Source organism: Rhea pennata, chromosome 2 (assembly GCF_028389875.1).
Source record: "Rhea pennata isolate bPtePen1 chromosome 2, bPtePen1.pri, whole genome shotgun sequence".
Classification (NCBI taxonomy): Eukaryota; Metazoa; Chordata; class Aves; order Rheiformes; family Rheidae; genus Rhea; species Rhea pennata.
This window is the reverse complement of record NC_084664.1, coordinates 38,696,791-38,714,120: the sequence shown is the minus strand read 5'-3', so window position 1 is coordinate 38,714,120 and position 17,330 is coordinate 38,696,791. Positions and strand designations below refer to the sequence as shown.

The following is a 17,330-nucleotide window of genomic DNA, read 5'->3' as shown; positions in this document are numbered from 1 at the left end:
ATGTGTTTTACATTTGCACTAACACACTGTATGAACTACATATATTTCATATGATATTCCCACAATTGTCTTTTTAACTCTTCTGCACAATAACTTCCACAGATTGTATTTAGCACTTTCAATATAACTACAGTGGCTGTTGTTAATGCAGTCTTTCTTATACTGGGTTACAAACATTTTGGTCATTTAAGCTTTATAAACTGAATTCTCTCCAAAACCCATCATTCCTCTTTTCTTGTCACTTTGACTCTCTCAACATATTTTGTTGTGTTATGTTGAAGTACGGACATCTCAAATCAAGGATGGTCTTTTTTTTCTGTTCTTTAAATTTTTCAGCTGACTTTGGAAGCTGCGTAAATAGATAAAGAGTTTATTGGTGAAGGAAATGGCATAAATATTGCCTTCTTAAAACCTAAGCTATGGATTTGGAATTCAACACGTTTTCAGGCCCAGGCACAAGGGTGTCAGTATGAGTTAGGATGCCTCTAAGTCTTCATATGTAATATTTAACAGAACAATATTTTTAGCAAGTGCATAGTACCAGCCAGTCACGCGACCAACAAGGGGAAGTGCAGAAGGCATCTGGGACAATGGCAGCTCTGTGGACAACCTGCACAATAAGTGTTTCATCGCTCTCAGAAGGCCACAGCTCAACAACACACACAGAGAGCAACTGTTGTTCCACAGCACCAACATTCACAAGATTAAATAAATCCACATTATTCCTCTCATTCTCATTATAAAAATCACTAAAACGGAACATTGTCAGTGTGTCAGAGAGCCTAACTCTCAGTTACAGTAGGGCCATTTACACCCCGTTGGCTTTGGAAGGGAGCCTTCGTTTAAACAAGATGAGGGCCAACTTCTCTCAGGTTTAAAAATAGGTTTCACAGCTTTGTTGGACCAAAATAATGTACCGTAGGACACCACACTCATCCTGAGACGTTAACTTTCAAACCTGTTTGCTTTTCTGTTCTCGTCATGATTCCGTGGAAGGCGCAAGTGAGTGTCCCTGCGACAAAGCCAGGACTACAAGTCCCGGGCGGGCTGGCTGACTTCTGCTCCTTGTTCCCCTTCAGCTGCAAATGAAATCAGGCCGAGAGGCAGCGCCAGCCAGCCGGGGCGGCCGTCAGCCCTGGTGCCTGGTCTCTGCGTTACCCTGCCTCTGTCTCCCCGGGCTTGATGAAGAGGTTGTGAACCTGGAAAGCCTTCCAGCGTTATTTGAAGATTGTGTCCCACGTATTAAAACGGAGGGAGTCCATGCTTGTTTATTTTCAAAACCATTTATTAAGAGCTGTATTTCCAGAGATGAGAAAACATACTAGTATTGCAGCCAGGTGCACAGGGACTGACCTAGAAGTAAAACCAGTGAGGGCCCTCTGTAATCACAGGGTGCAGTACTCCACCACTGCAGGCACCACGCCATCAAGTCCTCTTCATAAGCTGCTCAACCTCCTTCTAAAACTAGCTTTTTACCCCTACTCATATTAGAAGGTTGTTTCAAAATATTGTTAGTCAGATGCTTAGAAAATGGTCTTTAAATTGTCAAACTAAATTTGTTTGTGGCCAGTATATATCCTCTGCTATTGTCCTAACATCATCCATTAGATTAACCGGTTCCCTTTGCTGGGTCCATACCTCAACTCTCCACCTTTGCTTTGACAGCTAAATATTCCAAGCTCTTTTAAAGCACATTGACCTTCTGCTATACAGCATGCTCCAGAGATGCCTGGGGGAGATAGGTCTTGCAACAGAGACATCCTTATCCTTGGTCATGCCACTATCTGTCACATGGAATTTTCCATTTTGTATTTCAGGCACAATTTTTTCTTACAGAAAATTTTTGTTTTTGGCAAACATATGTTAATTTCCTGTAGTGAACGTGGAAACAACAGGTCTGGAAAATGCTCACGAATGTCACTCTCCGGGCAGAGTGGGTGTCTGGAGCAAAAGGCTTGGGGGCATTGCTGGAGGGGAGACGCTCACAGCCTGCCGCCTGCTGCTGGCGCTGCGGGGAGGCTGCTGCTCTGGGCTGCACCACGTCCCCAGGACCTTGGGTGCATCCCACCTCCAGGGTCTCTGTCTTGCAAGCTGGGATCCAGCAAGCGAGCAAGCCTGGAGCTCTCCGGCAAGCGTCCTGCCAATTTACCGTTCTGCCAGCTGACAACCACGTCCTCGCTGGGCAGCCCCCAAGTCAGAAAGAAAAAGAAATTCATTTTGGTTTTCTTTAGCTCCCTTCCTACAAAAAATACCCTTCTGCATTTTCCATCTCAGTATGGAGAGAAAACGTTTTCAAACCTGGAAAGCACAGTTCTCAGCTTCTGGGCTCAGCCTTAGTGTGACCACACGTTCTTAGAATAGGTTTTCATTCATTCTTCCAGAGCTTTTAGCATTATTCATGGCAATAGCTTTTCCTTCCTTTCACATTCCTTTGCCTTCATGAGATTGTCCAAAGAAAATGAATATACAGTTTTTTATTAATTTACACCCAGTAATGAACTTACCCCCAAAGCCAGTGTGTACCTGTGTATACAAACACAGTTCTTGCTTTCTCTGGAAGCTTTCTCTGCTTCCACGTTTATCCATACTTTTTTCCTTTGGAAATCCAGTACTGCCAGTGATTTTACTCTTCCTGTTACAAGATACTGCTCTCGTTGCCAGTAAATTATACTTTCTTCCTTGCTGTGAGTCTCATTCAAGTGTTTATTGCTACCAGTTTGATGACATGAGCACAGGCAATAATAACAAAATATTCTGTTTACAAAACTGAACTGGCTCCAATGCTTAGAAGCATTTACAAAGCAACTACAACTGCAATAGTGTTCAAGTCATGTGCTCAGTTATACATTTCCAGCTGCTTTCTCCAAACTCTTCTCTTTCAATCCATGCTCCTGCTTCTCAGTTTCACTCAGATTAGGACACTTGGCAGGGGAGAGATTTAACCCCTGCAGTGAAAGGGTTTGTCAGCCCAGCCCCGCCTGGAGGGAGCAGCGCAGGAGCTATAAGGACTCTGTGGTCCCCTCCATGGCACTGCTTGCAGTGGTACATGTACACTAAACATCACTCTAGGAGAGCACCACAGCCTTTCACATCTCTTTACCCAAATCATGGCTGCCTCCAGCCCTGATCTGTGTGTGCGTGTACGTGTATGTTCACGACTGCAGCATCCAACACTATTTTAAAATATGCAGCATTTTTCAAAGGTTGATGAAAACAGGCTTTTAAGGAATTCCTACCTATACTGCTGGATTTCCTTTGCCAAGTAGAGATGCATGTCAAGATGCCTCCAAAAAATAATTATTCAGGCACAGTAAGTGTAATACGTTGTTAGGCTTTGAGGACCTCAGAGACCTTGGCAGCCCAGCCCGGAGTTGTCAGTCCCTGCCCCGCGATGCCACAGAGCTGCTGGGCTCCAGTTGCACTATAGGCCCCTGAACCCTGACCCATGTATATATAATGTCACAATCTTTTTCCTAACATGGTAGATACTATAGTTGAAAAAAATCAAGTAGGAGAGAAGACACTGTTTATGGGAAAAGAGACAAATATTGGCATATCTTCTCAAACGTTGCACCTGAAAATGTGTTACCTGTTCATGAAGGCCCTTGAAGCACTTTAAAATTAATCCTGCGTGCAAAGACTGCTTGCATGACCCGAACTAAGGTAATCAGCCAAATCAACTCAGAAAGGCTACCAGGATGGTAATGATGACTAACAGGTAGCATTTTAATTATTACAGTTTTTCAGTATGCTGTGCAGCTAATCCACCTAAGGCTCCTCTGGTCTCTTGTGCAGACATGGAAACGGCCATTGGGTGCATAGTCCTGTGATCAAGGTCACATGCAGACCGAGTCTCAGGTTGGCGTTCCTGCTTCTTAAACTCATAAACAGATCATCATATTATAAAACACTGAGTCTGCTAAAACAGGACTAAGAACTTTCCCCCCGTCCTACCTAGGCTCACACTTGAACTAGGGACCTGGACTGTTGCTGGGTTGAGCAATCACCCAGCTACCTGAGCACTCAGGTTTTCTGCCTAGCTTTAGTTATGGAGTATTTAATTATTCCTTCTAACTATGAAACATAATTTTCTTTTTTACGAAAAGTACTGTAGCTCTATTTAAAAAATCAGAAAAGATAGGCTGCTTTCTGTATTTCTGCTTACATACCAGCTGCATTACCATGGTACCTAATGTAAATAAGAAAATAACTAAAAAGTCCTAGATCTGAAAGCTCTGATAAACAATTGTAAAAATTTTTTAAAGTTATACCTCGATCAAAGGCCATTTTCACATCTTCAATGTGCTCAGTGAAGCCTGAAACTCTGTAGAGGCCCTCAGATTTCAAACCTGAAATATAAAATTCTTGGTTAACTTTGTTTTAACAACCAACAAATATTCACACTTAAAAACAACAAAGCTAAAGTTCATGTAGGTCTAATAAGTGTAGCAAAATTATTAACAGCAATGTTAAACTTCAGAGCACTTGCGAAAGAATCAAGGTAATTTAAACTTTTTTTCTGAAGGATTAAAGAAATTTAAAATTTTTATTTTCTGATTTTGCTAGGAACATAATACTAGAGGAAAATACTGCCATTTGCTAATGCTGGAGTGCATTAGCAAACACTGCATGCAGTGTTATCATGAATTGTTCATTTTATCTGAGAGATTTTTCAGGACGTATCACAGAATCATAGAATCGGTAAGGTTGGAAGGGACCTCTGGAGATCATGTAGTCCAATCTCCCCACTCAGCAGGGTCACCTAGAGCATGTTAGACAGGGTTGCATCCAGGCGGGCCTTGAAGATCTCCAGAGAAGGAGACTCCACAGCCTCTCTGGGCAACCTGTGCCAGTGCTCTGTCACTCTCGCAGGGAAGAAATTCCCCCTCACGGTCAGGCGGAACTTCCTGTGCTTCAATTTCTGCCCATTGCCTCTTGTCCTGTCACACAGGACAAATGACAGTTTGTCCCTGCCCCCTTGACACCCTCCCTTCAGGTACTTGTACACATTGATAAGATCCCCCCTCAGTCTTCTCCTCCCCAGGCTGCAGAGGCCCAGCTCTCACAGCCGTTCCTCATCGGGCAGATGCTCCAGTCCTCTGATCATCCTCGTAGCCCTACGCTGGACTCTCTCCAGTAGCTCCATGTCTCTCTACAATTAGTAAAGTTTCAAAGGTCTTCTTACCAGTTGCTTAATAATAAATAGCAATGCAAATAAGAGACTGCCTTCCCCTACGATCACATTTGTTCCTAGGTCTGCTGTCACCCTTTAGTTATGCACATGACAGAGGCTGTTCTCCTCCCCGTCAGTGCAGCCCTTCCACTGCTCTTGCACTGCTGGAGAGCTGCGCGTTGGCACAACACTCCCACCTTTCTCCATGCCCACACAAAAGGGTCGCCAGCAGAGCAGGCTGCTCACTGAATGCAGTTAGGCAGATGTCACTTGTTTTAACCCCAGAGTTCCTTATTGTGACCATGCACCATGCTAACGTACATCTAATGCACTTTGTTTTCTTAAGAGCAAAATCAGCATTTTAAAAGAAATAAATAGCTCTACAGCAATTAAAGAAATGGAGAGATGTTGAAAAGACAGACTGTGGACAGATTCCTCTTAATCAATAAATGCACAAGTAGGTATTTATATCTCAAAGGCAGCAGAGCTTCCTGCTGTTTCATCTGACTCAGTAAAGCTCTTCTGCCTTAGACCCAACTATTCTTTCTATTTGTTTCTGCAATGATGATATAATCCCGGTAGAGATTTACGGAGCAGAGCAGGGGATTTAACTGTAAATCTTTGATCCATTTCAGCAGATGATGTGTGGCTCTGAAATCCCCACAGCTAGTACCAATGTGTTGCCATGCAGATTACTGCAGTGCCATGAAGTCAATATTATGAGATTTCTGTGCTAAAGCTATGACTAACTGGCAAATTTGGCTTATTGGGTAACACCACATACACATTTGCCAGCAAAAGCAAACATACATGATCTGATTGATTTGTTGCTGGGGATATGGTATTTCTTCAGTCTGGCATGCCTCTCTGCATAGCAAAACCTGCCACTGGCTGGAGCTTTGGCTGTGACATGCCAGAGCCACGGCACCCATCAGTCCATAGCAGAGTGTCATGTGAATGAATGGTGCTGCCCTGAGTAGCTTGTAATGTATTGCAAAATGCCACAATCTGTGACCTCATTTGGCTCAGGAATTTCACTTGCGTTCCTTTTCCCATGATGCCCTGAAAGGTTATTAATAACAGGTTTGATTTAAACTGATTACTCTGAAATTAGAAGTGTCCCTAGGTATGCTAGAAGAAAAGAAAAGTAATGAAAAAAGACACACAAACATGAACTTAAAGTTCACTTTAAAGTTCACCTCTTTCAGAAGTGTAACATAATACACGTTTTGACATGTTTTTCAAGAAGCATCCCAGTAAATCGCATTATGAAATGTCACGATTTAATTTTACTAGCTGATGCAAAGCAATGTATCACCTCCACTAAAAAAACCCCTTCTCTCATCCTGTCTTCAGTGTACATGAAACTACTATTTCGTTCTACCTTGGCATGAAATTCAGCTTGTTTTTATTTTATCGTGTCTGCTGCTTTCCAAAGCGTAACACACAGTTCTAGCCAAATGACAGTTTCAAACTCTTACAGACCTCTTGCTTCAATCTCTCGGATGCAAGAATCCACAACCATCGGCCTCTGGGTGTTGTGGGCTTTCACTAGGGTGGTCAGATCACAACAGTAGACCCGTTTTATCCTCTTGAGGTCTGGCTGACAGTCGTTGGGCACGTATTTGGAGCACTGCTTATGTACGTTCAGCCCACAGTCTGCAAGCAAAAGTTTGCCAGGTTAACTACTTAATACTAATTCTGATAGTTTTTCTTCTAGCCATTTATTTCTTTAGTCTACACCAACCAAAAGGTATAACCTTCCCAATCACTCAAAAAGCTAGAATAAATGTTAGTGACTTCATTGGCTTCTCAATATATAAGACTGGTGGATTTGGTGACATTCAGTCCACTGTGCTGCTGAATTACTGAAGAGGAGAAAGAGCAGAAATCTCCCATAAAAATGTTATGGGCAAAAGTGAACTCCAGCATTATTGTTTAAAAAGCTCTAAAAGCTGTGAATGTTCTTCCCCCACCTCTGGCCTGACGGCTACGGTTGCTGCACAGCTGCAGATGCCTGGGTCAGCTCATGGTCGGATGCTTAGCTCTAGGTGTTGCATTTGAAAGGGTGGGACTTACATTCTGGGCATTTTAGTATAGCTTTCTATAAAATTAGTAAATTAATGACTGTCTTCTGCAGGACAGCTTGTGGCTTAGCACTGCTAAAGGATTGAGGACCTAAAATTCACGCAGCTCTTAAATTCTCCCTGTGCTTGAGCCGGTGTGCGGCCCTTTCCTGTCTGCACTCCCGCTGGGCTGCCTTTCGGCTTGGGCGGCTCTGCGGTCACAACCTCGCCATCCAAATCCCATCACTTCACTGGTGATTAAGGTGAGCCCGATGTTTAGTCTGTAAATCAGTTTAAGCATATAAAATGCTGTGAGAGGCATGAGGTAAACAAAAGCGATCCAGACTGCAAATTGCTTTCGGTGTCATTCCTGAGTCAGATTCTCCTCTTGGTTATCCTGGTTGGTTTCTATTAACTTAAACATCGCTGCTTGATCTCCACAAATTGAATTTTTCTAATGGCTTCAAAAGTTCAGCCAAATAAATTCATAAGCCTCAGTAAAGCAAACACCAACCTCATGAGCAACACTGGCTCCTAGAAATGTGATTGTTATTTTAACGCTTTCCCACAGTCACGGCTATCACCGACAGTACCTTTTGGGTAACTTAACATTTCTAGTACCACCACTACTAAGCTATGGCTTTTTCATGTAGACTTACAGCCTAAGCCATTCAAAATACAAACACATTACCTGCAAAACATTTCAGTAACATTCTCTGCAAAATATTAATCAAGCAAAATCATATCATCACTACAAACACACCTACAAGTTTTAATAGGAGTGTGTGTGGGGGGGTTGTGTGGTTCTTCATACAGTAATTACTGCATAATACATTATTGTTCTGTGAAATCCAAACAAGTGTGAGCAGCTGCAGCTAGGATCCTCCTTGCATTGTTTTCAGTGCTCTTTTCCAGGCATCTGAAGTTAAATCCAAATGCATCTGTCTATTTAGAGTTAAACATTAGTAATTTAATGAGAGGGAGTATTATGTTCCATACTAAATACACCTTTTCATAAGTTTAATATTTTATGTATGAACAAATACAGCTATATGCACTAATGATGCCCAGTTTCTGTGTGCATTAGTTTTTGATCTTGTGTTTAAGATCAAATAGCTTGAAAAGCAAACAGTTATTCATTTTTTTTGTTTTTAACTTTCTTTTCATACTCTTTGTCTTAATATTCATGTACAGACAGAAGAGATGTTGCAGTAACTGTGACTGCACTTCCAAATAATTTAAATTTCTGAAAGATATATTGATTCTTTAAACTTCTGTCTAATTTTTTTGTAACAGTCACCTCCTCTATCCTGGAAAGGCAGATACCAGGGTCAAACATGTTAGGTGCCAATTTGATCTCAGGAACACCCAGAAGTTAGGGCAGGAAAAGGTAAACCAGCAGCATATTCAGTTGAAAAACAAAAGCAAAGAATGAAGTTATGAAGCCCCATTTGCAAGGCACCAAATCCGATTTCAGTTCTTGAATCAAAAAGATCATGAGGTAATGATTATTGCATTTTTGCAAGATGATTCTTTTTCACACTAGAACAAGCAAATTTAAAATAATTAAAAAGCCGTTAAAATGCTAATACTGTTCAGAGGCATCAGAAAACTAATCCTTCTGGGACAATGAAGATCATATTATTTGCTTTCCCCTGAGGTGGGATATTTAAGGCGTGCAGCAATACACAGTATTTTTATTGGAAACAGGTGACAGATTTTTTTTTGCTGATAAGGGCACTTTTCAACAGTTGGTGGCAAAAAGATGAGCTATGAAGCCTAGTTTCCAGCTGGCATTTCCAGGGGAAAATTTAAAGACATCATAAAGAGCCCAAGAAGAATTCATGATCTTTACCCCCAGGCATGGGCATGACCAAGGTACCACCAGCAGGATGTCACCTTCGGTGAACAAGAGATGACAGCTTCATTTCTAAACCAGCCAAGGCAGGAAAATATGCAGGACATTTCTAAATGCTGCGTTTGGAAATCTACAGTCAAATTTCCAAAAGAAAATGCAGTCCAGCTTCTTTTCCAGGAAATTTTGTGTATTTGTGTACACTTGGGCACTCCAGGATGGCAAGTGGGAAAGCCTGCTATCCCGATTGTGTTAGGTCTTCACGTTTGGAAAGCAAGAAGACCTTTACCTGCCCTATCAGAGATACTCTCCTTTGCTACCAGCAGGCCTGGCCTGTGGGTGCTGCATACATATCATTTCCTTTTAAAACACATAATAGGCTGTACTTCCCAGGACTGGACAAAACCACAGCGCTCCAATTCATGCAGAAGGATTTCTTACCACGTTTTGTAAAGTAATCCCCACGCCTCCTGCCTGCAGGGAATGCGGACTTGGCGGGGGGAAGACATATATCTGAGCATTTCAAGAGCAAGACAAAAAATGCATAAGAGCTACCTGAACATCTCACTCCCTGAGCGATAAGACCCCACATGAAGTTGGCACAGTACTCGCACCAGTGCGGACCTCGAAATGTGTGGACCTGTAACACAAGTGGGGGGAAAAGAAAGAAATGGGGTCACTGGGAGGCAGATGGTCTGACAGATGGAACAAGTAAAATGGATAAACAACAGAGGACTCAGTAGGAGTATATCTATAGCACACAGTGCCCACATCTTTCCAAAGTCTGGATAAAATAAACTACGGGAACAGAAATTTGCTTTGATCTTGAAGTTTATCTTTCAATAGGTTTAACATAACAGAGAACTGGGCTGTGTATGACACTGAAACCAAATCATTTTTGCTGGCGGACACTTCAGCTAGCAAAGTTAACAGCAGAGGGGAGGAAACCAGGTTCACTAGTCAAAGGAGAAAAAAGTAAAATTAACAATCCAAAGAACTGCAGTCAGTGCTTTTATTTGGCTAGCTTAAACAAAACAGGGCTGTTCAGAGGTTCACGCTCTTCCACAGCTCACTTGAAAGTAAGGGAAATGAAGGGACAGAAAATCCCTGCAGTCATACCACATGCTGATTCCTGGGAAACATATGCACCCACAGATCTAGTGCAAAACCACGGTACTCACAGAGCAATTTTACTGGAAGTACCCGTGTGGTACTTGCAATACTACGCAGGTCTTAGGATGCTATGACTATGGTGTTACATTACATTTATGTGCAAGCACACTGAACAAAATTCAAGGGGAATCACTGTATCAAAGGAAATAATGAATGATTTGTGCATTTATTCGAGGCTATGCTTGGGTAATGATCTGATTTTGTACACTTGAATCCATTAGTGTATTAAGCAAACTGACCTCACATAGGCAAAAGATGTTGTTAGGTCCTTTTTCAGTTCAGCAAACTTCATTTTGCTGCAGCCTACGTAACAGTAAATACGAAAAAGACCTGCGGCAGGATAACAGAACGTACTGGTTCCTCCACCACTTTTTGCCACAACCCTGCTTTCTCAGTTAAAATTACAAAGGCTGTAATGGACGACCTTTTTATTTAAGATATACATTCTGGTAAAGCAAGCAGTTCATTTTCATTGGAAAGAAGAGTAAACACTGAGGTCTATGCCTGTGTAAACGGACACGGTATGAACTAGATCTGGCCAGAGACTTAATTGAGCTTAACAAAACATAAATCATGCACACTCAGGCTCCTAATGTTTCCTTTTCCTTTTCTGTGTTTTTGTTTACCAATCCTGCCTATTGCTGAATGACCACTTCTGGCCGCTGGCATGGGGAAAGTGACCCGTTTACTTTTCATACAGCAATCTTTAGCTGGGAAAGAGAGGTTGTTGCCCTTCTCAAATAAACCTTGCAAAGTTTTTAGCCAAACATTTGGCTTGTTAATGTTTTAGCCCCATTTGTCTGCAGCACCACACTTATACACGTCTGTATTGTTAATTGTATATGGTATTGGGAAGATGAAATATTGTAATTTTAAGACAGACCCCTCTTTCTGATTTAATGATAAAACTGTGACACTTTTACTCGGAAGTGCCTGTCAACAAATTACTTCCGACCAATTACTCATACACTCACGAATTACATGAATAAGCTTAAAGCAATAATAATTCTTCCTCCTTCCTCCCTTTTGATAGTAAAGGGTCAAAATTGGAACATTTGACTAGATCATATTTATTTTCTGAAATGAAGTTTTAGCTCTCAGTAAAACATATCCCTGGGAAACAAAGCTTTGCAATAAACTTTGCTATATATATATTTTATATACATGTACATTACCACTTCTTGCCTATTTCATAGCTTATTTTGCAGAGGGAGTAGCATGAATTACAGGCAAGGCTTTTAGCTGGGGTAAATTGCAGTACTTAACATCAGCTGATGACCTGAGTTTAAGGCTTATATTCGGTGTGACCTTCAACACAAAACCGTGGATAGAAAACTATAGATACGATTAATGATGGCTGCATTTTTAGATTGATAACCACATAATTAGTGGGTCTGCACCTGCATTTAATCGTGAATGAAAAGCATGTGCTGTGGGAATATAGCTAACTGTATCTTCTGCTTTGCTAGGGTTTCTAGGAGCTAACCTTCTGAGAAGTGGCTGTGAAAGCTCATTCAGTATTTTTAAAACTGCACCATTTCACGTTCTGCTGAGTGTACATCACAGTTGCTAGGATATTTGGGTCCTACTTGCTCACTTTACAGAAAGCTTAATTCAGCTGATCTTGCTGCAGCATATTTGGAAAATGGTAGTTGATTATTTCTCGATCTCTTCTGTCACTAACAGGGAGGAGCCAGCACCGCCGAGGGCTCCAGCGGAGGTGGGCTGACTGCGCTCCCTTCCCTCGCTGCCTTCAGCCCGGGGGCCCTCAAAGATTATCGTTTACTTTAATTTCTCACAGCTCTGCATTTTGGCTCAAATGGCAAGTTCCCAACCAAAATACCCTTAAAAAAGCTAGTCTTGGTGATTTCTGGTCCAGCTGAAACACGGTAATAGCCGCTATCACTAACTGAGAAAGGGAGACCTCAATAAGTTTCTATACGAAGCTGTAAAAATCTTTTAAGATACAGTTTTGAACTAAGTCTCTTATTATTGGCTTGCCATTAATTTCAAAGAATGGAAGAATTCTGTCTTTATGAACATAATTCACTCCAAAGCTTTGGGCAGATACTACATGCAAAACTTCTGCATGGTAAATGGGAATTTTGCTTTCAAGATTGGGCTCATAGCTATTTTAAACAAGGAGAGGTAATGGCAGAAATCTTAGTATTCCGAGATGGGTTTGCAGTTTTTGCCTCGTCTTTTGTAACGGCATCATTACGCGTGGACTGGACTTGGATTTTTGGAAAAATTATCAAGATTTATTTACTATTTGTCCCTATCCCATTCTGCACTTTCAAGAAATCTCGGTGTATATAAAGCATAGGCTTGCGCTGCTTTTGCTACAGTCTACAAACAATTTAAACTGTTAAGAAGAATTTACAGTGAAATATTTCTTCACATACACCAAAAACATGACGTTTCAGATTACATACTGTACCTTCCTATTTTCTCCTTTATCTTGTTTCCACATTGTCTAACTCCTTCTAACTTTTTCACTCCGTTTCCTTTCAATTTCATTCCAAGTCTTTCCAATGGAAAGTAATTGCTTTCGCATAGTCATCCTCTCTGTTGGCTACCTTTGAGCTCTCACACAATCTTACACTGATCTGGCTATTTGTGTTGCCTTCCTGTGCTCTGACCTTTTCCTTTCAATACTTCAGTGTTCTTGCTTCCAAATGACAGGATTTATCCTATACCTACTATCTCATTAGGTTTTCATCTGTGTCTGGTATTTTAAATAAGGAGTATCTACACAGGGAGAAACTAAGATAAAAGTTACGGAGTCCCAACACAGTGGCAAAACAAAATAATCCTTTAACTGTATTACAGAAATAAACTAAAATTTGCCTTGAATTGAAATGTGTGGTTTTTATAGGAATTACATGGTGCTGCTTCTGAGACAATTTTGGTGTTTATCTGGCTGATCTTGAAGATTTTTCTATTTGCATCCAAAGAAAACAGAGAGATTTTGCAGACTTTCATTTGAATACATGTGCATTTTTCCCTCTCTGGAGGACTCCTGCTGAACCTGAGCAGTTTGCAGGGAAGAAAAGCTGACTCTGCTGTTATTTCTGTCTAAATACATACAGATCATCTTCACAATGTTTGTAAAGAAAATTCTCCCCAACCCTTCGTCTCACGGAAGCAGCGTCTATCTGCAGAGAATAACGCAAGCGGAAACTTATACCAGAGCCTTCTTTCTCCTGGCAGATCTTCTGACTTGCCAGCCAACAGCTCCCTTTACTCCAGTAGCCCATCTGCGACTGACACCGGCTTACGCTAGCTTCTCCTGCCAGATAGGAGCCAGCTCCAAACCCAAACCCATGTGATGGTGTGGTGTGCTCAGGATAAACCCAGCTTGCTGGTGAACTGTGAGAGATGAAGGCACAGTATCATCCTGACCAAGATGGTTTGCATGCCCCAGACCAGCTGGGAGAGAGTGAGCCCCTCTCTTCCTGCAGTTAGCCAGGCCCTTGTGTTAGCGTGATGGCAACAGAAAAACTTACCATAGTCTCTTTTCACTGCTTACTCCCCAGTCTTTCAGCTATATCTCTGAGTGGGGTCTAGCACTCTGATCTCATGATGTTATTAAACTAAAAAATGTGAAATTATCAGAGTTTTTTTTTTTTTTTTTTTTTTTTTTCTTCAGAATTGCCATTGAACAATCTAAATACCTCTTAACAAGTCAGTCTGAATCCTAAATCTCTTCTCATTCATTGGCTTGGAGTACCTTGCAGTTTGGGAGAGGGTCTGAATCAGACAGCATGGTTGTTCAGAATCTCATAGCCTGGGGCACTCACGCGCCCTACTCCAGTGCTGCTTTCGAATTTTGACATTTGTTTGGAAAAGATGGAGAGGCATCCAGATCTTGCTCTGAATTTTGCGCTTTGAGTCTATTTCTTTATTTTGTGCTTTTTCTCTTCTAGTTGAACTGATAAGATCCTTGGTATAAGATCTGCAAAATTCTCGTCAGTTTTACTAAAAATGTGACCTTCATTTTTATGTTTCTTCAGGCCTATAGAACAAGAGCTAAAGAGCTTCTGTTCATGAAGAATAGGCCGTGGCAAGATTATGATGGACATTGTGGCATGTAACTTTGTTCCTAAGAACTGAAATAAATGACACAATCCATGTCAGTATTCACTTAAGAATGGGAAAGACATCTCTTTGAATGTCTTCAAAATAGCACCTCCTTCAGAGAATTCCCCTATCATTGTAACTTGTATGCTGTCAAAGGCCATTAAGAATTTTGCTGCAAGACCCATAAAACCATTCCTTCTCTTTTAAATCATTTAAAACATTTTTGTAATGAATTTAGGAGCATACTAAAGATAGTAGAGTTGAATTTAGCTGAGTTTCTACTCTAAATATTCTACTCTAAGCATTCTATCCACATCTGTTGTTTAACAACTAGACATATTTTAATATTCTCTTTTGGAAAATTAACTGCTTTTATATAGTGAATAATATATTTGTTCATTAACTAAATGTAGCACTTATGACTGGCCTTTCTTTCTGGATAATGTATTTTTTAAAGTTACTTCCTTATATTTTTTATTTCATTTACTTGGCTAAAACCATAATTTTCCGCTGTCAAGCTTTTGAATACATACATATTTTAATCATGTGATTTGCCAGTTAAACTATGACTCTTTTGAAACAGAAAGGAACAGAGACTGTACAATATCTAGATTGTGCAAACGCAAAGTTAACTGGGCACATTTCCAATTATAAATCAAAGCCAAAACAAGGGGAATTTTGAAGAGGAAAGAATGCATGGGTCAAAGTGGAAAAAAGCCTCAGTCATGAGAAAATATTTTCTAAGTCAAACTGAAATAGTTTTGATATTAAAATGATAATGAGGGCAAAATCCAGAAAGAATATAAGATGTTTTAACCACACAAGAAAACTAAGAGGTTTACCAACTACAGCAGAAACACTGCAGAGTAGGGTAATGTCCACATGGAAGAATATAATAAAAAAGTAAGAAGTAAAGGTTTTTTGCTGATTCAAGAAATCTTGAAGTCCCTTTAGTCAGTGTTAATTTCTCCTTTTTTGACAGGCCAGAGATGAATACAAGAAAACTGCAACTGCTAATGAGCTGAAATATTCCGACAGTGACCCCGATCAGCATCCTCCAGGAGCGTTACGCAAACCGAGATGCATTGCTTTCTCGTTCCGTTCCTGCCTCCCCGGCTCCCGGGATCCATTCCGATAACCATCAAACCGCAGTTTGACACCAGGAGACAGGGTAACTGGCTGGCACGCTCTGAAACCAGCACAGCTCTTTTGGCACAAGGGTTCAGCACGAGCTGCCGGGAAGGTCCCTTTCCAGAGCTGAGTCACTTCCCTGCTCCAGCGCTCCAGACACAGCGCTTGGGAAAAAAACCCCAGGAATCTCATTTTGCACGGATGAGCCAGCAACAAGACCGCCCGTTTCAACATCCCTGCGTTTCTCCAGCTCTCTGTGTTAGCTTGACGTGCAAGCACAAGCTTAGCTCCTACAGTGCAGCAGGACTCTTAAGAGCAGTTCCTTAGCATACGGTGTCGGAACAAAAGGCAGGACACAATGCCACCACCACGCTCTGCTTTATTGCTTGTGAGCACCGGAGCTTTCTCAGCTTCTTGAAGGTAGAATCGGTACCGAATGTTTGCTGGTAAAATGTTAACGGCTTCTGACAATAGCTAGGATTTTGAAAAGCAGCCTTTTTTATCATTTAAAAAAGGATACATTTTAAGGTAAAGCTAGTCAGTATAAAGTACCCTTTTTGTTAAAAAAAAAACCTAAAACTGTGCAAAAAGAGCTAAAATACAGATCAAATAGTAAGTAGCAAAATTATTATTTGATTAAACAGCTATGTAAAAGCATACTAAAAATGCAGTCAAGGGAACTTGAAGTAGAAAGAAACATGCTTTTTTAATACTTTTCACAGAGGTAGTACAGATGGGTATATGGAAATCCATCACAGGAATCAGCAACATCCAGCACAGGAATCACAGCAACCCTCCTGCCCCCCCCACCCCGTCTGAACACAAGGCACCAAAACAGAACTTTTAAGCTGAAAATAACAAGAAGTTGTGCTTACCTTAAAATTGTGTGCTTTTTCATAGTTGAAATGGTTGTCATTTTGAGTTAAGGCTGCTCTTCTGACCAAGGAGGTGATCTGTGAATAGGCAAAGAGTTTCAGAGGTTGCCACAGAAGTGCCCCCTTTACTCCCACCTTCACCCCCAGGGCCACGGCCAGGAGCTCTTGGCGTTTCCTTCCTCGCTTCGACTTGTGAACCACTGCACAGTTTTTCTCATTTTCGAGCCACAGCTCCTCAGAGAACATCGCGCTGGGATCCCAGATCTTCTCCCTGTCTTCCTCGGCGCCCGGCAGGCTCGCTGTAGTCAGCACGGCACAGTTTGTCCAACTGCTTCTAATGTTAGCGAGCAGATTTGAAGCAGCTGCAGCCCATTCTGCCGAGACCTCGGGCATGTGACTTGAATGGGCCGGCTTGTGGGATGGAAGGAGCTTCTGCATCTGAATAAGTAACGGCCTGTGCCGTGCTATTTCTTAAGGCAGATGTGTGCCTGAAACAATAGCCTGAATTCATACACGGAGCGAGCTTCCCCCCGGAGAGCCCCCTCCCCACGCCGTGGCATCCAGCGAGGGACGGATGAAATACCAGCCGGGGGACAGCTTTAGAGCTTCAGGTCCAAACACATTTCAAGGGAAAGACTGTCGCACGTTACAAATGAAGACACAGACAAAAAGCCCAGGAAAGGCCCGCACGACCGAACACGATGCTGCATCCAATTACACTCAGACTCGGGGGTTTATAAGCCAGCAGCCTGCATACCAGCAGATTAAGCTTTAAACCATGATGACTGTTTAATCTCAAAGGGCTAAAATCTCTCCTTTTTCATATCCTGCACCAGGGAAAAATCCAGTAGCACTCCAAAGATTAATACCACTTCCATACAACATTTTGTCAGAGTGCACTTAATAGTCTGGAGTAAGATCACTGTCAGAGAAAGCTGCAAACAGAGCTGCGAGGCCCCGGGCTTGGAAGCCCC

The 17,330-nt window shown here is 41.7% G+C and overlaps 1 protein-coding gene across 1 annotated transcript in view; it reads right to left on the bottom strand.

Moving 5' to 3' along the window:
* CHN2 (chimerin 2) overlaps nucleotides 1-17,330 on the bottom strand; it is a 163,629-nt gene that overhangs the window by 10,233 nt on the left and 136,066 nt on the right. Inside the window, exons 7-10 of the mRNA XM_062569262.1 lie at nucleotides 16,357-16,434; nucleotides 9,650-9,734; nucleotides 6,659-6,832; nucleotides 4,272-4,349 (exon numbers count right to left, since the gene is read on the bottom strand). Coding sequence (XP_062425246.1) covers nucleotides 4,272-4,349; nucleotides 6,659-6,832; nucleotides 9,650-9,734; nucleotides 16,357-16,434 — 415 coding nt within the window. The remainder of the gene's footprint in view (nucleotides 1-4,271; nucleotides 4,350-6,658; nucleotides 6,833-9,649; nucleotides 9,735-16,356; nucleotides 16,435-17,330) is intronic.